Here is a 24,245-nt window from a genome sequence, read left to right on the forward strand (position 1 = left end):
AGTTGGCTTTTAAGCCGTAATCATATGTTTGTCGAGATTTATTCAATTCTATAAAATATCACTACACCTTTTGGAACTCACTGTATATTAGGAAGATACAACGATTTGAAAAAGCAGACATCCCTAGGTTCGTATTTATTTACCAAATTTATGCTTTTCTCTCTCTCCTTCCACGCACTTTAGCTCGCTCAATTATGGATGCTTGCCCTAGTATAGGTGTATTCCGCCACCATCGTCATCGGAGCTTTTTTCCCTGTATCGGTAGGTATACCACCGACACAAACGTAGAACTTTCGCACTCTCTGCTGTTTAATGAATCTCGACACAAACCGTTCGTCGTCATTATTCCTTCAGTGGATCTATTGGCTGCTGTAGAGTTTCATTGGAGTGCTGTGGCAAGCTGATTAATATTATACATATACGGATTATTTACCATCAAATTGAACTATTAGAAAACGTTTAAGAATATTGAATTATTAATAAGAGACTCTTCCCGAAATTAGTGTTAGAAAATCGACGATTTTCCTTCAATTAGGAGTACGCAGAAGAGTGGACAGTGCGTAGTTTTCGACTTTTCACTTCCTTTGTGTGGTATATGCCTTGTGGCAAGTCAGAGCAAGAAACAACGGCAGTGAGTTCTTTCAAAAGTTATTTTATCGATCCAAGAATCATATTGGGTTGCCTTTTTTCTGCTGACCTCTGGAAGGGTAGAGGCAAGTGACAAAGAAGTCGTTCCAAGAAGGGAAAACTTTCAAAAAAGCACATCATAAAAAGAAGGGCTCCGATGGGTAACAGACGTACAAAGGAATAAAGAAAAAGTTGAACGTAAACAAAAACATACAAAATCAGAGACACAAAAATGGGTGATGGAGCATAAGAGAAGACAACAGCAGCAGCATAAAGGTGCTTTAGTGTGAGTGATAGCCATAGAAGCGACATCTAGCAGCCCCTGCGCGATAAAATAGTGGTGTCAGATTTCGTTGTGTGTAGTTCAAACGATTCTCGCCAGGAGTTTCTGACGTCTCAACACACGAACACTGGCTCATCGTTTTGTGGAGGAGTCGAGTGTTTTTGGATCAACATGAGCAAATGGCATAATGGTGGTCGTATTATTTGACATAATAGTTTTCGAATATATTTTGTGATTGCGAAAGAAGCAACATTAAAAACGCTTCATCGTTGAAGAAAACAATTAGCCTCAGAAGAGCATAATGTGCTATTGTAAATTAAATTTTGTCCAAGTAATTTTCTTCACTGATGGAACATCGCCTTTAGCCCTTTTCTCTTGTTGATCTAGATTTGTGAATGAACATAAAAACTGCTGTGAAAAACTATTAGTACTGTTACGTATGGATACGTGTGTGGCTGTGTGTAAGCGAAACGATCACGAACACTTTTAAAGCGCGGATCAGCTGTGGAGTAGTAGAGTGTATTTTTCTAGCAGTCGATCGTCGTTGTTACTTCTGTCATCATCGTAGTATTTTAACAGATTTGGTACCATCGAGCAAACAGGAGGAGGAGTAGGAGAAATAACGCAAGTGAGAGTAGCAGCCACAAAAGGTACAGCATTAGTAGCTAGAAAAAATATTGCATATGGCTGCAATTGATATGAATTTTGTTGTTTTGTTTTCTGATTTTCGTAAGTTGTAGAACGTAACGGGCCTACGACAAGCACTCTGGAGTTTTATTGGAATTTGGCGATCAACACATTCAAGGAGGGATTACGGACTGGGAATTCCATTTAATTCGCTGCTGCGGTAAGTGCATTTTGGGGCAAAAATTATCTTGAGGACACAGAGTAGAAATTCTAGAGCACCGTGAAATAGAGCGAAACAGTTACGCAGATAATGTTTTCGGAAATAGAGGGAAAAAATCCATTTTCTTGTTAATACTTAAGTATTTTCATAATGCATTTTCCTTCACTCGTTTGAAGGTTCCGTCTCAGTTGTGACGTCGCACAAAGAATATTTTTCAGAGCATAAAATCAATTCCGATTGCGACTTGTGGAGTGAGTTGGAGTTTGGATAGCGCTTACAGCTGCATTCGTGTATGCGTTTTACTTTGTGGTCATTGCTTATCACCTCCGGGGGTTGTCTTGTCTAGTTTCTCACAATTTTGAATTACGTGGTTTTGCCTGTAAGAAGTGTATAAGAAGAAAAAGAAACAAACTATCCACTTAGCAGTGTGCATAAGAGATGTTGTAATATTTCACTCAGTTTGTGGATTTTGATCAAACCTTTTCGAAGAATTTATTATTTTAGTAACGGGTTTAAAAAACTGGAGTACTTGAATATTTTCTTAACCAACACATTACAGTTTGAGTATACAAATACGTTGCAATATCCTAATACCTTAACGCTGTGGACTTGAACGATAAGCTCTGTTTTGGTAGAATCAAATTAAGGAGATTGTTTCACCAAAATTAACCCTTAAATGCATGTAACTCATTTTTCTTTGATACTTCATTAAGGAATGTGTGGTTTCATGGATATTCTGAAGGAGTAAACAATATTGCCAGTTCTTGTGTTATTCCGAGGAACTCGAATGTAGGCTATGGAGTAAAACTATCATTTATAAAGAATACACATTTGAGATACAAATGCAATTGGAAAAAAATGTTTTTATCGAAATTTCTCTGAAGCTGCTTTATACAGTTGTTGTTTTCTCTATCTATCTGATTGTTTATAGCATTACAATGTAAATAACTACCTGCTATTGACCAATCACAGCAGTCAACAGTTTAGCTTAGTTGACCGCCCGAGAGTTTTCCGTAATTGATCAATGCCTGTTGAAATTGCATATTGAACCAATTGTGCAACGTGCAACCTAAACAGAATAAGACTATAGTATGATTAATAACGTAGATGGCCACGCTAATGCAGGTCAATTTTGGGATGGCAAGGAATGTTAGTTCAACACTTGTGACGGTTCTGTCACATTCGCCCGAATGACATTCGCCTGAAAGTCATTTACCCGAATGACGTTCGCCCGAAAACGATTTACCAGAATGGACCATTTACCCGAATGTCATTAACCCGAATGGACCATTTACCCGAATGCCATAAACCCGAATGGACCATTCGCCCAAATGTCATTAACCCGAAAACCACATTCAAACCGAGAGCGGAAATATGAAATAATTAACCAAAGTTTGATAAACTGAGCAATAACACGTGAGCTTATATAGCGGAGCTACGTGATGCGACTTGGTCGCATATCCGAGGCCAAGGATCCGAAGCGGCGCAAAGCCGCTGAGGTTCCGTTGGACGAGGAGTTGATCTACCCGTCGCCGGTCTTATAAGCAAACCTGTGATCCAATCGTTTGCCCGGTTAACTCAAACATAGGGGCTATAGCTAGTTTAACGCCGACTGAGCGGCAGCGAAATCGGACAGTACACCAGAAAGCGATGTGGCGTACCCACATTAGTCAACCGAACACTGAGCAATGTGGCTATGGCACATGGCTTTTAGGTGTACTGTCCGACGCCGCTGAGGTTCCGTTGCCAACGCCATAAATGCTCTTCGGGTTGTCAGCTCTAGCGGTGAAATCTCGCGACAAACCGGACAAAACAATAAGAAATCTTTCTGAAACATCATTAATCGAGGTAAATATATATTAAGATGTTCCGTTAACAAGTTGAATCAATTAAATTAGAAATTAATTATATCATGCAGGGTGGAAGTCCATTTGGCATAACGTCGTTAGTAAATAGTAGCTCATAAAGGTTATGTGGCGAAGCTAGTGTGATGTGGTTTTGCCACAATTGCCGAGATCGAGGAACCGAAGCGGAGGTTCCTCCTCAGCAAACCTGTGATCCATTGGTATGCTTGGTTTACTGAAACAGGGGTTGATTCCTTCTTTAAATATGAGCAGTTCTTTGAGTTTGTATACCAAATAGCCCTCGCAATCAAACTGATGATCCACTCGTTTGCCCGGTTTCCTCACACTTAGGGATTGATACCTTCTTTTAAACAAGAGCAGCTCTTTTCTCACAATTAGGGGTTGATTGCTTCTTTCAAACGTGAGCAAATCCTTGGATTCGGAAGCACACTGAATACAACTCTTACAAACAAGTTTCTTTGGCTTTCTTGCCCCATCAAGGTATTCCAATGGCACTCGAAGAATTGAGGAAAAATTGTCCACAGGTTCTCGACGATTTTTTGGATTACATTAGTAAAAATTGTATTTTCGGTAGGAAGGAAGCTAACAAAAAGTTTCTCGATGACCGCTGTTTCCCCCCGCTTCGTGGTCACTTTTCGAAAATGTATCGAAAAAGATTCCTAGAACCAACAATAATGTGGAAGGCTGGCACAATAAATAGAACGGCTTGTTAAGCCGTGGAAATCCTACATTCTATAGTGTTTTGAAGCAGTTGCAGCTTGAAGAGAAAAGTCCTAGTAAGGAAGTTTTACGTACACTACAAGCGGTACCAACAGCTAAAAAGTCTAAAAAGAAAGGACCTAAAACTGGAAACCCTAGTTAAATAATACAAACAAGGTGATTGGATTAACTATTTGACTAGTATAGCTTTAGTGTTAATTTCTTCATAACATCAAATGTTATAAAATTTGTATTTCAGCTTAATAAATTAATTTTTTTCGATTGACATTTCGATGTTTTTCGGGTATATGGAATTCGGGAGAATGGCATTCGGGTTTATGTTGCATTCGGGCGAATGTCTTTCGGGTGTTCGTGGCATTCGGGTGAATGACATTCGGGTTTATGTGATATTCGGGCAAATGTTATTTGGGTCAATGGCTTTCGGGCGAATGTGATAGAATCCTTGTGACTATTATAACCGAGAAATTCTCTGCATCATCCACAAGTGTCGCAAGATAGGATTGGCGTTAGTAGGTAGGGAAATGAATCAGGATATATCTTGGTAGATATTGTGATTTAGCTAAGTACCCATGCGCTTTTTCTTTTCATTTTAGTTCAATGTTTTCAGGAGTGCGACTTCCAGTAAAAATATGAATAGGCTTTTTTAATAATTATTCTTCCTAGGGGCGTTACATACAAGGATAAAGCCGCATGGAATATAACAGAGGTATCTAATCATCTATAGACAATATGATCTTAGCAATATGTACGAAAGTCGCTCACGATCAATTTCCGAGAATTCGAAACGAGCAATTTGAGCTCTGAATAGCCGGTCGTCGGGAGTATTGCTTCTCATTGCCACTCAATAATCATTTCCAAAGTTTGCAGTACAATGTAAGCTTACAAAAAGTATAAAAGATATCCCAAATGAATGCAAAGAAATTCACTGGGAAATGTTAATGACAAGTTGATATCTCCACTCTCCCTATCAGACACGTTTCCATAACTGGGTTAAATGCCAAATTGCATACGACATGTTTGTTGTGTTATAAATATAATAAACACAACAAGGGCTCTTGATCCATCGGTGGCCCAGAAGACGAATAGATGGGAGAAAAGCAATACTGGCAAAGACCGACTACCATATGAGCGGTTCAAACTCGAAAGAGTAACGCAGAGTACTGCACTGGATGATTTTGAAGAAAGGGCCAGGAGTGCGATTTTACGAAGTTTTAGCTACCGATGGCCCTACAATTTCTGACAGAGTGAAGTTCTGGAGTGTTCAAATGTTTACCACTGTTTAGGAAAGCAAAAGTAGTACAAAGCTAGTGTCAGACCTTTATGAGACCTCAAGAAGTCTTTTGGAGGTATTCGTCAATATAGCTTTGTAGACGGTTCCAGATTTAATGAAAAAACTGGCTTATTTTGACACATCTACAGATCGCTTGCCACACAAAAAACTGTTTACGTAATTCGACAGCTTTATCTTAGGCCAATTCAAAAAATTTCTTACTTGATAGTTAGCTTTCTTCAAATACGGTTTTTAAATCCAAAGCTTTGAAAGTTATACCTTAGCGTGGAAGAGCCGGTATATTAATATATGCTGTTACTTAGTGTAGAATTAGACTTCATTCTTTACGGCTATTGTACAACCGCCAGAAGAAACCTAAAACGTTGGTACACAATCGAGAATAGTGAAACAGAGAAGGTGACTATATGTCACTAATTCATTCAATACAGAATGGATAAAGGCCGTGATGTAAAACCCTAGGGTCCGTCCAGGTTAAGTCTTTGGTACGAATCAATACATTAACCTAGGAACTCCTAGCATATTGTTAGTCGCCTCTTACGACATGAGTTCACAGGTTCTATTCTTGGCTGAAATAGCGCAAACAATTTTTTTTACGAAGCTAAAACTGTTGAGTTAAAATCCTACTTGTGGGCGGTGGTTTTAGCAACGATTCGCTACTTGGGCCATCTACATCTCAAGTCAGCAAATCGAATGCTTATCTATATGCGCTACAATGAACAAAAATCTACTTAGTGCAGGATCAAAATGGAGTCTCCAGTTTTTCACTGAAGTTTTCAATAAGAATAAAAATACCCTTTATTCTTATTGAAATCATTAGCAATACGCTAGTCGCCTATGATGTCCTTGTAAGGTCCTTGACCACTACCGAAAAATTGCTTTCGAGCATAACCCACTTGCAATTGATTGCTTTGCACAGAATATAAAAGGGGGAGATAGTATTCTGGGGGTTTGTTTGTCTGTGTACCTTAACCAACCAAACAGACTTCCAAGTGTGTTGATTAGGTTGACAATGGTTTATATGAAAAAATGCCGGCTCTTCGGCCATCTATGGAAGTTGTTCTTCAATGTCAGCTTTTTTCTCTGAACAGCCTAGATAAGCCGTGTTGTGTTGGTAGTGATTGTTTCAACCGGCTAAGAATTACACTACGAGCTACCTGTTCTGGTGGTAAAGGCACACTAAGCAGAGAACCCCAATTCCATAGTGTCATGCGACTCGTGCTATAGTTAAGATTGTTGAGGGGGTTTAATATATTCTCAATGGCGACCGGAGCCTGGGAAGAGCTCCAGTATGCTGCATTACGCAGTGAAACGTTCGCTCTACGCACCGAAGTTTTTTCGCCGATAATCCGCAATATTTTGTCGAATTTTTGTTGGCTGAGGGTTTGCTTAGACTCTCGGCTGGTGTGGTAGTTCGGTGAAGCTTTGCTGGATTTCGATTATCAAATTTCGATGTGTACCTGTCCAGAGGCCGTGTGATATCCAGCCAAGAATTGAGCCACTGGGTTCCTGCTGCTATGTCGAAGGAGACGAGGACTTGATGACTGGAGGGTCTAAAATATGCCAGTCGCGCACGAAGCATTTTGGCTTTTGCCCTTATTGTGTTATTCGAATCTCTGACACAGTGGACCATTACTTTCTTCGCAAATGGTAGGTATCAAATGATCGAGTCCCATTTAAACCTGATATGGCTCGCTATATGCGTTAACATCACAACTTGTTTGGTGTCCTCTAGTTCAAGGAGTTTTTATTCTCAGGTGATACGATCCTCAAAAACGCCGATCAGCCATGTTGGTTTTAGAAACGACAGCTAACAACATTGTTTACTATTTCTCTCCATGTTTGCTTAGATTTCAGGCGGTAAACAAAGTTGTTCGCTGTCATTTTTCTTCCCCGCAGTATGCTGCACGCTTACCTCACTCGTCACCTAGTTACTGCCAAAGACGAATCACCTTATAACTTTAAGCACCTTGCTCTAGTTGTTGTGCAATTTTTGTTGGAAATGAAATGTATTGCTCGGAAAGAATTTCGCAAGAGCTGGGAAATCGTAGGTTCCAAATGAAACTGAACCGTCTATCCGATCATAAATATATATATTTTTCGATCATGTTGAGGTCACCTTCAATGTGATAACATATCGTCATCCTAAACTGGGACCTCTTTTAAGAAAACTTGGTGACTATATTTCATGGATTTTTTCCAACAATTAGTGAACTAGGCGACTTAGATGGCGTCATGGATACGACAAACTCATTCATATTAGCATCCTACTAAAAAGCTTATCCACTTCATATTGTTAAATCGACTGTACACCAAAAATAATGAAATGACTTATAAATCAATTCGAATGTAAACATACAAAGATGGAATGGAAAATTTGATTGAAAATTACGTTAGAATCAATCACTCAATTGGAGCACCAAAGAGCATACAATTTTACACTTCCATTCGTGTAATATTACATGTCATTCATTTTACAGCTATATGCGAATAAAAATACATTGAAATTTAAAGAAACTGTAATTTTCAATCCACGTGTAAAATTATAATAAAATTTGTTGAAGAAAGCAGGACAAGAAGTGTGGAATTGTGGTGGAACTTAATTTTACATTTATATTCATGCTCCAAATATGTGCATGAAAATAAATTTAAAATTACAAAAAAAAAATTCTGTGTAGGGGGACCCCTTAGTGGAGGGCTGAGTTTGAAAGAATGAAGAAAGATTGAGAAGAGCTTGGAACCGACGTCAACGTGACGACTCCAGGGCTTTCAGGTCAGCTCGTAATGCATATAAGATATGTCTTACTTCTGCAGAATGAGCTGACTGGTGAACCTATCCACTAATGATATCAGGAACGTTAATTTAGGTGAATATCCACTGCACAAAATGCAACATGCATATCAGTGTGGGAAATCCACGATCACTCTACTTCACAACATTGAGAAGGCCTTCTCACTCAAGCATAGAATTTTAAGTATGCTTCTGTCCAAAAAAATTCTAATACCATTACAGACGACAACATCAACACAATGACAAAACCCTGAATCCATTAGCTTCAACATTATCACTAAGCGGAAGCACAGGAACCCCCTATCACCGTCCCCTGAAAGTGACACCAACTCCATCACACCAAACAACCAAAACGACATTATTGCTGTTCAATGGAACGTATGCGGAATGCGATCGCGACTGACTGAACTTCAACTGCTAGTCAACACGTTCAACCCAAGGATCATTGCTCTCCTAGAAACGATGACTAGAGGCACAAACCCAAGTAAGACCGATGACTGGTATTCCAAATCGGAAGCTAAACCAGACGTACATGGATTATGCATCGGAGTTAGAGGTGACACGCCTCACCATGCAATTCGCTTGAACTCACCACTACAAGCAATCGTAATCCCAACGGAAGCCCCAATTCGCGCAACATTTATATCATTGTACATTCCCCTAGAACCAACGAAAGGGAACTTATCGAAAACATAACCAATTTACTCCATCTGGGGTAGTCAAAAAGCAAATGTGAGAGAACATAATATTTCGAGTGTTGCTATCGACCATAGTTTAATGATCTTAAACGATGGACAACACACTAGAATCGATGGCAAACAGGGAATACAACAGCTATAGACCTGAAGGAAAATCTATCTATCTATCTATATATATAAAAGTCAATGTTTATATGTATATGATTTATGAATTCCCAAACGGCTTAACCGATAGCCAAAAAAATATATATGTAGTAGGCATTTGTTATGGAGCGTGTTTGTGTGGTATTGGTTGGGGTTTATCTGCCCGCCAGATGGCGCTACGGAACAAATTGTGTTTTCCTCCTATTACGTTGAAAGTCGCAGCAACGCGCGATGGGTATCAGCTAGTAGCTCATAAATTCATCTGGACAGTTGACAACGATTCCCGAAGTAGTGACCACTTCCCCGTCATATTGGCCTGCACACAACAGTCAATCTCTACGAAGACGCAGACGATGGCTTGAAGAACAAGCTGATTGGAGCAAGTAGGAAGAAAAAATCCCCAAGCGCATCTCACCGAACAGCACAGATTTCAACAGAGTGGTTGTGGAATCGGCAACGGCAAGCATCCCTCGTACTACTGGACAAGTAGGCCAGAGAGCAGTACCATGGTGGAGCTCAGATATTAAGGCACTTATCAAAGACCGAAGGAAGAAAGTGAGGAAACTAAGGAAAGTTCAAAAAACCCATCCCGATAAACAAACAGCATTGCAAGAATTCAATGACGCTCGGTACAAATCTTGAATAGCGATTCTTTGAACTGAAAGAGATAGCGCTTGGTCGTCTTTGACAAAGTTGACAGCCTTCGTTTTGTAGGTGAAATCTAGTCCTATTAGAATAATTGATAGTATAATTACAGTTTTTGCCGATAGGAAAGTTACACGGGTTCAAAAACAGGTTAAAATCAAATCAAAATCAGCCATAAGTCTTTACACAGCATTCACAGCTATTTTGTTTCTTCAAAAAAGTTGTGCGTTTTATAATGATAAAAAATACCTTCGAACATTGTTAACGCGAAAAATCAGAAACAAAAAAGTTATAAGTAAAAATAAGAATTGTAGGACTTCATCATAGAAAATATCTTATAACTCAATAACTGTGAGTGACAGAAACAACATGTCTTCTGCAAAATTTATGAAAATACTCTCCTCTACAATTTTGTGAAAGACGGCCAAGCGCTATCTCTTTCGATTCAAAAGTTAAATTTTTTATAGCCTACTATGATCAAGTTTTTAAAACAACAATGTTGCCAAAAGATGGCGCTTTTTACACACACAAACATTGTAGAACATGTAAAATCGCTAATATGAACAGTTTTGACTCCAATGAATTAAGTACCTCTAAACGCTGTTTTGAGCCACTGTGCACTGTAATGTGGTAAACCCATCCCAAGTGTGTGGAAAGAAGGTGTGAATATACCTATTCCAAAAACAGGAAAAAGGCCCCAAAGAGCTGTGCAACCAAAGGCCAATCACTCTTTTCAGTTGCGTCGGTAAGACCCCTGGTGGAATTATTGGAAAACTGTAAGCTTTTGGATAACCGTCAATATGGTTTCCGCCGAGGACGGGGACTGCAACGTTATTTAATCGACCTAGAACACCAAATTGATCAAACATTCACATCAAGTAAACACTGTGAAGCCGCTCTTCTGGACATCTCGAAAGTCTATGACACAGCAAGCAAAGAACCGATACTACTTGCCCTCACAAAAAGTGGCATCAAAGGACGAATGCTAAATTTGATAAAAGACTTCCTGAATAACCGAAACTTCAAAGTAGCACTATGCTATATTTCTCCTTGGTGGAGAAAAATTTTTGGGTAAAAAACTATTTTTTCTCCACTAAGGAGAAAATAGAATCTCTCATCAGAATCCGACACTAACTCAGTAAACGGACTAAGCTAGCGCCGGATTGACGCTAGCAAAGATACGAACAGTTGAGAAAACACACTTTTTTCATAAATTTTAACTTCAAACAACCATATTACCCAGTTAATTCGAATATTTTTCTGAAATACTTAGAAGTTTTCTTAGCTAGAGTATATAGAAATACTCAGTATAGAAATGAATTAAATTGCAGCTGATGCAATTTTTGATTTTTGGCCGCATGCCGCCCCATAGTGCAAGGATCAGTGCTCTCTGTAACCTTATTCCTAGTTGCGATCGACTTAACTTTCAAGGTCATAACGGAAAACGTCATGATCTTTCTTTATGTGGATGACATCTTATTACTAGCTTTGGGAGTACCTGTTACCACTAGGAAAAAAAACAAAATGCAGTCAAACTAGTATCCGATTGGGCTACTAATATTAGCTTCTCATTATCAGCAGCAAAGTCGTGCATTTTGCACATGTGCAGAAAACATAAACACAGACAAGTTCCAACGGTGAGAATCAACCGACAAACAATACCAGAAGTGACCAATGCGCGAATATTGGGACTAACTTTCATTAAACGATTGAACTTTGAAGCGCACCTGGGGGAATTGCGAAAGGCTGCATCCAATCAGATTAATTTTCTAAAATTAATTGGAGGAAGATTGAAAAGCGGAAACAGGCAAACTTTGTTTAATTTGTATGAAGCGCTAGTAATTCCCAAAATCACGTACAGAATCAGCGTTTATAGTCGCAGTGGAAATAGCGCTACAAATATCGCACAAACAACCCATAACACAGGGATACGAACAATTACCGGAGCGTTCAGGAGTAGCCCTTTAAAATTATTTTCGCAGAGTTACCATGGGAATATATCGTATTCGTAACACAAAACTTGACCTCTAGAGTGATACGTTATCTGGAGAAAAACACCGTTGTTGGGTACACTACCGGAACAGAACAGAAAATACCTGCAATCGAGCGCGCTTAGACGGAGTTTTATAAAATAGCAAGCCAAGATTTTGCTGCTATTGCACAGATAGTCAGAGTCGGCGGTCGGCCCTGGAACTAACAAACACCTGCAGTAGATTGGTTCCTACCAATTACTTGGTCGGTGTTAAGTCAGACCGGACTAAGTCGCAAAACATCAAAAAATGAGATAACGATAACACCGGATAAAGAATTTCTTCAGCTACATTCTACTTTTGCCAGATTTGAAATATGTAACCAAAAACAAAAATAATTGCAAAAAATAATTTCCAATTATAACGTAGAGGATGCTGCGATTCAAACTTTAAACCCGTTTTTCTCGAAATCAATATTTTATCACTTAGTCCGGTCTGACTTAACACCGACCACTTCAAAGTAGGTCAATCAAAAGATGCAGCCAAGGCTCTGTTCTTAAGCAGAGTGAAAGATAAATATTCACATTCCCACAAAATCTATACGGACAGATCCGTCGATGCCCATAGTCAAGTAGGATGTGGGGTTACATATGGGTTAACAAATATTGCATAAAAATTTCTTAGTCAATGCACAATATTTTCCGCTGAAGCTATGGCGATTCTCGTTGCTATAACCACAATAGCGAACAATTTAGTACATCACATGGGTTGAACAGGAAATTAGATCGAGCTGGGAAAACATTTGGTTTAAAGAAAGCACTTTTCTCCGCAAAATCAAATTTTCCACGACCATGAGGAAAGACAGACGTAACCAAACGGGACGAAGAGCGCTATTGAGATTACGTATCGGTCACTCAAGATTGACACATTCGCATCTATTCAGTAATTTAAAGAGACTAGAATAACAAAGAGACGCCATGTTGCGTTTGGAATTCCAAGTTTACTGTTTACTAACGAACAAGAGAGTTGTCAATCGTAAATGTGTAGCATTATGTGGCATTGTTTTAAGGAAGTATTGTTATGCAATTCATTAAAATTACTAAAGATTTTAAAGATAAAAATTATATGAAGTAAACAAATCGGAAAACTAGAAGTGGCAGGGTCATTAGAACAGGCTTAATATCGTGCGGGCTTAATTTTTGCCTTCTGATAATGAGGGTCGAGCTTAGGCAGAATAACTACGAATCACCCGAGTTCACTATCATGTGTCCTTGATAAAGGTAGACGTATCTATCTTTACCGTGACAACCGGTTGTCGAGTTATCAACGAAATCGTGTGACATCCTGACTAATGAGATGAATAAGGGCTCGTCTATCCTATCATATTGTAACAGCAATAGGCTTCAGCTCATTATGGGCAGTGATACAAATTCTCATCACATCATTTGGAGCAGGTCAGATATAAATCTTAGTGGCTCTGAACTGTTTTTTTTTGTAAAACTTTTATTGTCCTGTTTCTTAATTTTAATTACATGTTAAATAAAACTTATAGTTATTTATACTCTTCTCGTTTGCTGGTACACTTGTCATATAGCATAACATTGACGAAAATTATCTAAGGATTTGTTGACGGGTACGTCTAGTTTGTTGTTGGAGAACCGGATATATCCATTCCTCCTGTTGCAGCTGTAAGAGCCGTCGATCCAGGCCCAGAAACACGCTTCGTTGGTAAGCCCAAATGTGCTTGTTTCCGCTGCATTGGAATAGGTGGTGTTCGATGTTATCCGTCTGGCCAGGACAAATGTTGCAGTCAGCTCTCCTGTTCACCCTATGCAAAAACTCGTTGGTTACAATTTTGCGATGCATAACGGAAAACCACATATTCCGAATATTTTTAAATATTGTCTTCCAATCACGTTGAGGATTTTCCCGTACTATTTTGGGCTCTTTAAGCTGTTTTAAAAAGTAGTTGTATATTGAGCTTGAGTTCGGTGCTCTAGATATTTCTTCATTCAGAAATGCTGTTTCTTTAACTACTGTTCGGATGTGCTCGTATTTTCGTGGAATGCACGAGAGATTCGGAGGATTTGCATTGTGCTCCAAAAAACTCCACAAAAAGGGTAGATCCGATCCAATATGCATCATGCGGTTGGTTAGCAGGGCCTTGGGCTTTGATGGGTGGTGAGTGTAAGTTCAAACCTCCCCGGCATTTTGGTAATATTATTGTCTCGAAGGCAATTCTGGTCCAATTCTCCCCATACCACAAAAAGGAGCCGATCCTCGAAATGAATTTTCCAGCGTATTTATTCGGTAGGGGGATCACTGATGCTGTATACCAGATTTTCGACGTAATAAACGTGTTCAATAAAATTGTTTTCTGTATGAGATTAAGATTCCTGGAGTTGTTCATCCACATACATGTTTGTACTCCCCGTAGAACCGCAAGCCAATTTTGCTCTACCATGCTCGAAAAGTCTTCAGCGAAGTGTATTCCGAGGATTTTCACCGACGTCTGCGTTTGCAACCACTCGCTTTGTGGTGTCATATTCAATATACCGATCCTTAAGGCGTTTGTTTTCTGGGTGTTGAGCTTTGCTCCAGAAACAGCTGTGAAGTCGGCAAAGATGTTTACGATTGCGAGTAACTGAGATTCACTTTCGATGAACATTGAGATGTCATCCGCATATGCATTCAATACCGCGTGAGGGAATTGTCTCCGCAGTTTATCGAGCAAAGGTTGTAAGTAAATAACAAACAAAATCATTGAAAGTGGATCACCTTGGCGCACTGACCTTTGAATTTTGATCTCACTTCCCAATTTACCGTTGACCAGAACTCTTGAGAAACTGTTATTCATACAGAACATGAGGAGGTTTATCAGTTCCGGGTTGAAATTCATTTGTCCCATAGTTCTTGCAAGGAAGTTGTACTCTACTCTATCGAAGGCGTGGTCGAAATCAAATGCTACCAACATCGAGTTCCCATGCTGCTGTTTTAGCTCACAAATGCGGTCCAGTATGCGGGCGGTAGCCTCAAAAATGTTTCGCTTTCCGTTGCAGCATTTTTGGTTTTTCGATAACACCAGTGGAAGAAGGGGGCTTATTCTGTTTTTCAGTATCCTAGTGAAGATTTTGTAATCAGCGTTCAGTAGTGAAATCGGCCTGTACGATTTTATGCTGTCGTTACTTCTCTTCTTTTTGACTAGTACAATCACACCATCAAAAAATTCCTTGGGGGCTTCTGAGGACAAGGCTTCATTTATGATGAAGGTGAACTCTCGCTGAATTACTGGCCATGATTTTAGGTAGAACTCCTTTGGTAGACCATCAATACCAGGAGATTTTCGTGAGCTACTTGCCTTAATTGCTTGTAGAATCTCTTCGGATGGAATTTCACTCAGTATACGCTGATTGTCCTCATTCTCATTCGGGATGCATTGTGTTGGATTGAAATTGTCATTTATTGCGGTGTGCGTAGAGGAGTACAGGTTCGCGAAATATTCCTGCACGCTTCGGCGTATCTCATTTGGCTCCCTTATTGTATCAGAATCATTCTGCAGCGTTTTAATCGAGGTTTCGGCTCGTCGAGTTTTTTTGTTGGCTACGTGGAATATTGATGTGCTTTCACCTCCGATGTATGCTTCGTTCCAACTTCTTGTTTGCTGTGCATAGTTCCGTTGCAGCAACAGCATTTTCCCTTTAATATAGTTGATAGTACTTAGCTGACTGGGATCGCCATAATAATTGTCATAAGACGAACGAAGCAGAGCATAATATAATTCCATTGTGTCGCAGAACGAACGTCTTTTTAACGAAGCTTTCCATTTGAGGAAAGAAACAAGTTTTGGTTTAACATACTTGATCCACCATTCGATCCAGGTGCGAAAATTCCTTCGATTCCTTGTCCAGTACACCCATTTGACGCGAAGTTCATCTATAACTGCTGGATCGTTTACTAGACTTGGGTGCATACGCCATACACCCCGACCAGGTGGGTTACCAAGTGTGGGGAGCACGGTGCGGATAATGTAAGCTTTGTGATCCGAAAAAGCCGTTGCTGCAAAATGTGCTGTTCTTATCCACCCTCGTATATTGGGAGTCAGAAGAATCCGGTCTATCCTGGAGGCAGAGTCGGATCTAATAAATGAAAACTCGACATGTTGACGATGTATAAGCTCCCAGCTGTCGTCAACTCCTGAGGCAGACATAAATCTTTTAAGCATTGGACTGTGTGCATTTAAACCGGTGGCGTCTTTTTAATTCACTACAGAGTTGAAATCACCCCCGATGATTGCAGTGTTCGTCGCATTGTAGAAGTAGTGTGGTAGCACGTTGTTGTAGAAGTTCTCCCGAGCGTTTCGATTTTGCGTTCCCGACGGTGCATAAACATTGATGAAGGTAACGTCATTTATCCGTGCGCTGATTATTCTTGAGTCCATGCTTCTATCAATGTGAGTGAGGGGGAAAAAATTCGTGCTGCAATCGCTGTTCCTCTTTTATGCTCGTCTAAATTGTACTCAATGCTAAAACCTGGTATGCTGAGGCTTGTAGTTGCCACCTCTTGCAGGAAGATAATATCTAGTTCGGCAGACCGGATGAAGGAATTCAGGGCATCGAGCTTTGTCCCGTTTGTCACTGCGTTCATGTTGATTGTAGCAATCTTGTAGCTCACCATATCAGCCATTTCCATCGTAGAGAAAGCAGTTCGTTGACATGTTTGCGCGAACAGCTAAATGTTGTCACGGTAGTGGCAGGAACACGAAGACCAGTAAGGCAGCTTATGGAGATTGCAGTAGCAGCGAAAGCTGAGAGAGGTGAAATCTTGCTGAGGGTGGTAGTATCGTATGTTGCTTCGGCAGGACATATACTGTCGAAAATGCTTACCAAGGAGGCTGAAAACGCTACTGGCATCTTCGCTTTTTGCAGAGTTCCACCACGGCAGGCGGACGATTGCAGAGACATCGGAAGATTACCCCGGCAGGACGGACAGCTTATGGGTGCAGTTACGGTGGAGACGTGTGCAGGAACCGATGGAAGTAGGGAGGCAAATTTCGCTGCTTGCACATCCAGTTTGTTGCTGCAGTGTTGAGACGAGTAGCTGGTCAAAATGTACCTGATGATGGGCGCTTGCGTAAACATTTGAATGTTGAGCAAACGAAATGGATGGTTATCAAGTGCAACTGCAGCAAAATAATACTGCATTCTGCATTTGTTTATGTTTCGCTGACACGACGAATAGCAGCAGAACTCAGCAACAGCGGGGTGAGCTGTGAACGGTGAAAACTTGCTGAGGGTAGCAGTATCGAGGTTTGCTTCGGCGGGACATATACTGTCCAAAATGCTTACCGAGGAGGCTGACATCGATGCTGGCATATTCGATCTATGCAAAATTCCATCACAGCAGGCGGACGCATGCAGAGAGATTGAATGAATTCCCCGACAGGACGGACAGTTGATGGGTTCTGTTGCGGTGGTGACGTGAGCTGGAAGCGATAGAGGCTGTGAAGCAAAAGGCGCTGCTTGCACCTTCAGTTTCTTGCTGCAGTGTTGAGACGAGTAGCTAGTCAAAATTTGCCTGACGACAGGCGCTTGCGTAATCATTTGGATGTTGCACAAACTGGGCGAATGGTTGTCGAGTACAACTGCAGCAAAATAATACTGAATACTGCATTTGTTTATGTTTCGCCGATGCGACGAATGGCAGCAAGGCTCAGCGGCAGCGGAGTGAGCTGGGAGCGATGAAAACGAGGAAGCTGAAAACGCTGTTGGCATATTCGTTTTTTGCGAAGTTCCATCACAGCAGACGGACGATTCCAGAGATATCGGATGGTTACCCCTACTGGACGGACAGCTGATGGGTTCTGTGGTGGCGACGTGAGCTGGGAGCGAAGGAGGCAGGAAAGCAAAAATGTGCCTGACGACGGACGCTTTTTTTTGTTTCGCTGACACGACGTATAGCAGCAGGGCTTAGCGTCAGCGGTGGGAGCTGGGAACGGTGAAAACTTGCTAAAGGTGGCAGTATCTAAATTTGCTTCGGCGGGACATATACTGTCCAAAATGCTTACCGGGGCAGTCAGAAGCTCTGCTTGCTGATCCAGTTTGTTGCTATGGTGATGACACAGGTATTTTGTCAATTTTCCTTCACGAGCAGTGAGAGTGTGCGAGGCAATCGATAACAGTTTATTGGCGGCAGGAACAAGTAAGAAGCTAATACTTCCTTTCCTGCAGTGACGGACCCAAATATAGGTAGCATTGGCGGAGCGCCCCTGCAGTGGAGTATTATTGTTGTATTGACGAGATAGGTACTCGCCGGGTACAGCAGCAGTGGCACCAGCTGATGATAGTAAAATTTTGCTGAGAGCGGCAGTATCGAGATTTGCTAGGGCTGAACATATACTGTTCAAAGTGCTTACCGGAGAAGAAAAAGCCATCACGTTTGTTTTTTTGTTATTGCTACGCCGGGGCTGGTTTAGGTTGGTTTTCCTACTTATTGTTTGTTGCGCGAAGTCGATCGAGTGAGATGCGGCTCTAGCCGTGTGTCAGGCCGGGACGGTCTTTTTTCATTGTTTCTTCTGTTTTCAAGAGGGGATGCCGGTCTTTTTGTATTCACAGTGCTGTTTTGTTTTTGTCGGCAGTTAAATCGTTGCTTTCGTCTGCGAATCCGGCAAAGGGACTCGTAACGTTTATGATTTGCTCATCATTCGTTGTTTGGGAAGTACTGATGGTCACTGCTTGTTGCTGATCACTGGTCTCAGGTTGATCGGTTACCATTACGGTATCACTTCCAGCCAGCGATATGTTTGACCCATGGTGAGGTGTGCTCTTTTTTAACCCTGTGGAGCTGGCGTTGCTCGGATGACGAAAAGTCTGCTGTGAAAATGACCGACTGTCGCCGTTTTTCACAATTTCGGCTAGGGTTAAACGACTGCTGACGCTCGGCTTCAACGATTTTGCATATTCAGAGCACTTTTGAGCATAGTGAACTCGTCGGTTGCAATGTTTGCATGTTGCGACTTGACCTTTGTAGGTTATGAGAGTCATAGTCGTGTCCACCATCACATATGACGGCATCGGTTTTACGAGCTTCATGCGCATGATCCTCACTCCATTTGGGACACCGGGAAAGAAATTTTTCCAGATTTCATCACGGATTGAGAGGATTTCACCGTACTCACGCATCCGGTATGCTAGCTGTCTGTTAGTTGTGCTCGGGCGGAGGTCATGAACTCTAACCTCAACAGATCCATCTTCCATTGACAGTGGAATGCTGTAGGATTTTCCGTCGTGTTCTAGCTGGTGTTTCATGTTGTGTTCTTGTACTATGTCCTGTGCTGTTTGAGCGGAATCGGTGCCCACGAAGACACGCCCGTTGGTGACTTGCAGGTGCTGTAGCTTGGTCGCTTCGATGGCGAGATTTTTGGTTATGAATTCCGCGATCGCGGCTAGGTTCAGTTTAGTCGGTACAACTTTAAAGTTGATGACAAATGTTTTGTCAATCGATGATGCCATTTTAGCAGTTGCTAGTTCCGAATATCGGAGTATTAAATTGTATTAATATGCCGGACTAAGTCCGCGAACTTCGTTGTAGAAAAACCACTATTGTCGTTAAAAACGCGTGTGCTCACGACAACAGTTTGCTGTCAACTGGCTGTTGGAGTACATAAGTAGTACAAATCTACATATTGTGAATGTAGTAAACCAAACAGCTTTTGCGAGGTCTGGGAGAGAGGAGGTGTTAGATATAACACTTTGCTCCAAACAAAAGTTTCGCATGAGCTTGGAAATTGGCAGGTTTGAAATGAAACTGAACGGTCTCTATCATCCGATCATAAATAAATATTTTCAATCATCTTGATGTCACCTTAAATTAAGTAGCTTATCGTAATCCTACCTCGTCCCGTGACATGTAGAGTGCGCAGTAGTATATACGGCATCTAGTCTGCTTCTAGCCTTTGTGAAAATGGTTCTGGGCATTCAGTTTCAGCTTAAGCGAATTTTGGGGAATGATTTTCACCATTTTATGCACAACAAAATAAGAATAATTCTGGCAGTTTACCGTTTATTTCTTAAATTTCAACTAAATTCCAAATCCACACCGTTTGGAATTTTCAAGTAATTGTTTTTTTCTGTTTTCATCTTTCGCCCTCCGCAGCCTGAATGTTAAAACACACTCAAAATTGCTTACGTTCGGGAGAAGCACGGCTCTTCTGCAAGGTCGTCCTCGTCCTCAGAAGAAGACCTCAATGAAAGACGAGCACCGCTACCGAGCACAAGCAGCGCGAGTGACCACCCGAGTCGGCACCAGTCCCAGCATCACCATCATCATCATCAACACCAACACCAAGCTCCCGCTAGTAGCAGCAGTCACAACGCCAGCAAACGTTTACACCTGCCATCAACCTCGTCATCGTCTTCATCGTCATCGTCGTCGTCCTCTTCGCCGTCATCGAGTGCACTAGACAGACCGCATCGTTCCAGTGGCAGTAAAGCCGAATCGGCCGTGGATCATAAGAAAGACGGCCTGAGTCGACGGCAAAGCAAGGAACAGCAAAAGAACGTGGGCCAGAATAAGCAACCGCAGCAGCAGCAGCGTAGGAAATCCCAGCGACGTAGAAGACAATCTCCGGAAAAAGAAACCGTTACTCGCCGAACAGGGGAGGACAAGGGGGAGGGTCTCGAGGACAAAGAAAGTTCCTTGACCAGTCCCCAGAGCAAGCGGCGCAAAATGTTGAACGATAGTAACAATCTCAACGGAACGCTGTCCTCGGCCTCCCCGATGGATTCGGCTTCGTGTGAATTGAATGGTCACAATAACAACAATGGCCAACAGGAACAAAGCGAAGCCAACAACGGAATAGTGACAACCAATGGAGAGAACTCAACTCCGCGTCCGGTTGTTAAACTGGATAAGACAAACCAGGAGATTGTGCGATTGATTGGACAACATTTGAAGAATATCGGATTGGATAGAAGTGCCGAAGCATTGATGCAGGAGTCGGGATGCTGTTTGGAACATTCTTCGGCCAGTAAATTTCGCCAGCACGTTCTCTCCGGTGACTGGACCAAAGCTGATCACGATCTCACAGAGTTACAGTCAATGGTAGATCCAAAGACCGACAAGCCCAGTATAAATGAAATGAAATTTTTACTACTGGAACAGAAATATTTGGAGTTTTTGGAAGAAGGGCGCCCAATTGATGCTCTGCATGTGCTTCGTAATGAGTTGACACCCTTACAGCACAATACACCTCGTGTTCATCAGTTGTCTTCGTACATGATGTGCACCAACAATCAAGAATTGTACCAACGAGCCAACTGGGATGGAAAGGGAACCAAATCCCGCACCCGACTGATGGATCGCCTGCAATCGTACCTGCCGGCTACGGTTATGTTGCCTCCCAGACGTCTGCGCTCTCTTCTCGCCCAATCGGTTGAGATGCAAACCGAACGCTGCCAATGTCACGATATGGCCTGGAGAACCAACATCGACAATGTTTCGCTGCTGGTCGACCACAACTGTTCCTCTGAAGGATTTCCGATGCAGGCCTTGCATGTGCTGAACGATCATTCGGATGAGGTCTGGTTCTGCAAATTTTCGCCGAATGGTCTTCGGCTGGCTACCGGTTCGAAGGACAACACCGTTATCGTTTGGGAGGTTGATCCAGTCAAATTGGTTCTTAAAAACAAACGAACATTTGACGGGCACACCTACGGTGTGTCCTTCATTGCCTGGAGTCCAGATTCCAAGCATTTTATCGTATGTGGTCCGGAAGATTGTCCGGATTTGTGGATCTGGGATGTTGAGCATGAAAAGCTTGTGACAAAAGTATCCCACTCTACCGACGATAGTTTGACATGTGCTGCATTCAACAAAGACGGAACCCGCTTTGTTACCGGTGGTACCCGTGGCCAGTTTTATCTCGTTGCGCTAGATGGTACGGTTCACGATAGCTGGGAAGGCGTACGGGTGAATGGTCTTGCCTTCAGAGCGGACAACAAAACGATTCTCGCTGCCGACACACACTACCGAATACGCGGCTACAGATTTGATATCGACAATCCTCACAGTGATCATAACATCATTCAGGAACAGTGTCCCATCATGACGTTCTCGGTGAATTCTGCCGATCGGTTGGCTCTGTTGAACATCTCTTCGCAGGGTCTACATCTATGGGACCTGCAGGACAAATGTCTCGTTCGACGCTTCCAGGGTGTCACCCAGGGCAATTATACCATCTATTCTTGCTTCGGTGGGGTTAATGAAAGCTTCGTAGCCAGTGGCAGCGAAGATAATAAGGTATACATCTGGCACATCCGCCGGGAGGAACCGCTGGCCACGCTGGTCGGGCACACACGAACGGTGAACTGTGTCAGCTGGAATCCCGTCTATCCGTCCCTGCTGGCTTCCGCTTCCGATGACGGTACGGTGCGGATCTGGGGACCGAAACAGCCACAACTGGCCTGGGCTGCCAGCAGCAACAACGGTGACAGCGCGTCGATCGCGTCCACCAGCTCCACCGCGTCGTCGGCGTCTTCGTCCTCATCGTCGTCGTCTGCGGCGAACAATGATCTTATATCTAATTCGTCTTGGAATATCACATAATATTAGGTAAGTCGGCGAGTCCGAAAAAATGTGTGTTGGACATAGAACCTGATTCAATTTCGTGAAAAATTATAAATATTATTTTATTTGCAGATGTTGCAGCACGTAGCACATCCCCTCCCCCTCAATTTATCGTGTTAAGCATTATATTCGGTTTAACAATATTAATACTAAATTTAGTGAAGTAGTTTAACTATAACATAAAATCAGAAACATATTATTGTAATGAAAACAATAAAACAAGCGAAGCGGAGAAGACAACAATAACATAAACATAATAATTATAAATCGTAATTATTATATTCGAATCAAAACGGAACAACCAACCAACCGCCCGAGAGAAACCAACAATAATTCCATCGGACACGGAACCAACTAAATACCATAAACTCAACAACAGTCATCACGACATTGGCCGTTCGAGTATGGGAAGCGCCCGTTCGCGGACGGACGTGCCCATTCTTCTCCGTGTTGAAAAAAATGCACCGGATTCGGTCAATCAATTTAGAGCGTGTAGGAAAAGCCGCTTCTCAAATTGCTGTAGTTTTCAGTAATCAAAAGAAATATAACAATGATACGCGATCGAGCAGCTGCAATAGGCAAGTAAAACACACAAAAAAACGGATCAAATGTTGAAAATTTCCCAAATGACGAATCAAATCGAGAAATAGAGCATCCTTAGCATGATAAATAAAAAAATACATAATAAAGGGGAAGAGCAAATGGATGGTTTCTCCATTTCAGGAAGTTAAACGTACGAGAAACGAAGAAGAATTTGGGTTTACTTTTGTTTTGTTTGGTCTGATACTAGAACAGGATGAAATTATTTTAAATCAAAGGTTTTAGAAGGCGTGCGAATTGCATTATTCAAAGCTAACTAGGTAATACACGAGTTGGTTTCATTTTACACATTAAACAATGCTGTGCAAAATTTAGCAAAGGAGACTTTTCGGAAAAAGATATTAAATTGCAATACATACGTTCTAATTTTGCCTGTAGCGTAGCGTCCGATTGGTGTTTGCCAAAAGTATAGATTACTTTCTTTCTAACTATTACGTACCATTGGTCCCATGAGAATCTATTTATGCACATCGTCGCTTTTGTAGTTTAAAGAATACAAAAAAGAAGCAATTAGAGAGTACAGAATTTGTTTTTTATATATATTTTAGTTATGGATTTATAGATTTGATGTACACTGAAGAAATAGTTTTAATTTATTAATCTACTGCAACAGTTCCCATTCACAAATTGAATTTGGCAAAGCAAACAAAAAAAAAGTAAAATTATTTTGTAACTCCGATTTTTTATTTTCATTTTGATTGGTTGTCGATTGTTTTTCCCACGTTTCTAGATTTTAAAGAGCAGTTTTTGTTTGGAAAGTTAAGCTACCGGATGATTTCATCGAAATTTGCCTAAACAGCTGAACAAAGCTAGCAAAGTGGACAAAGGAGATGAGAAACAGAATTTGGCTTGTGGATTAATAATGTGGATTATGTATTTTACTAAATAAAATTTTAAGCTGACCGATTTGGGATTTAACGATAGCAACAAAATCGACTGGTGTTTGATTTGAGCGAAAGAAACTTCCGTGACTCCAAACGCAAACACAAGGGGGCAGCAGGGATAGGAGTTTAAGGGCTTTACGACCCTATTGGACCTACTGCGAGTTGGGGAATCTGCCTAGGATATGCTGAACCTCATTAAAAAGCCGTAAAAATCCGAAAGCAGCTATGTCCAAGCTAGTCTGTGCCACTTCCGCTAAGAT

The 24,245-nt window shown here is 41.5% G+C and overlaps 1 protein-coding gene across 6 annotated transcripts; it reads left to right on the plus strand.

Annotated features, from left to right (window-relative positions):
- The first annotated feature begins 314 nt into the window (after positions 1 to 314).
- Positions 315 to 24,033, plus strand: LOC131693966 (WD repeat-containing protein 26 homolog). Of its 6 annotated transcripts, none has more exons than XM_058982274.1 (5): positions 315 to 913; positions 1,276 to 1,560; positions 1,645 to 1,757; positions 20,030 to 22,486; positions 22,574 to 24,033. In XM_058982274.1, the coding sequence occupies exon 4, from the start codon at positions 20,603 to 20,605 to the stop codon at positions 22,478 to 22,480; it is 1,878 nt and encodes a 625-aa protein (XP_058838257.1). In that variant the 5' UTR covers positions 315 to 913; positions 1,276 to 1,560; positions 1,645 to 1,757; positions 20,030 to 20,602; the 3' UTR covers positions 22,481 to 22,486; positions 22,574 to 24,033. The 6 variants fall into 6 exon arrangements, with proteins under 6 accessions (XP_058838257.1, XP_058838255.1, XP_058838256.1 ...); XM_058982272.1 differs by having other exon boundaries at positions 1,298 to 1,560; XM_058982273.1 differs by having other exon boundaries at positions 1,298 to 1,560; positions 1,651 to 1,757.
- Positions 24,034 to 24,245: the final 212 nt, after the last annotated feature.

This window comes from Topomyia yanbarensis, chromosome 3, assembly GCF_030247195.1.
Source record: "Topomyia yanbarensis strain Yona2022 chromosome 3, ASM3024719v1, whole genome shotgun sequence".
NCBI classification, from domain to species: Eukaryota; Metazoa; Arthropoda; class Insecta; order Diptera; family Culicidae; genus Topomyia; species Topomyia yanbarensis.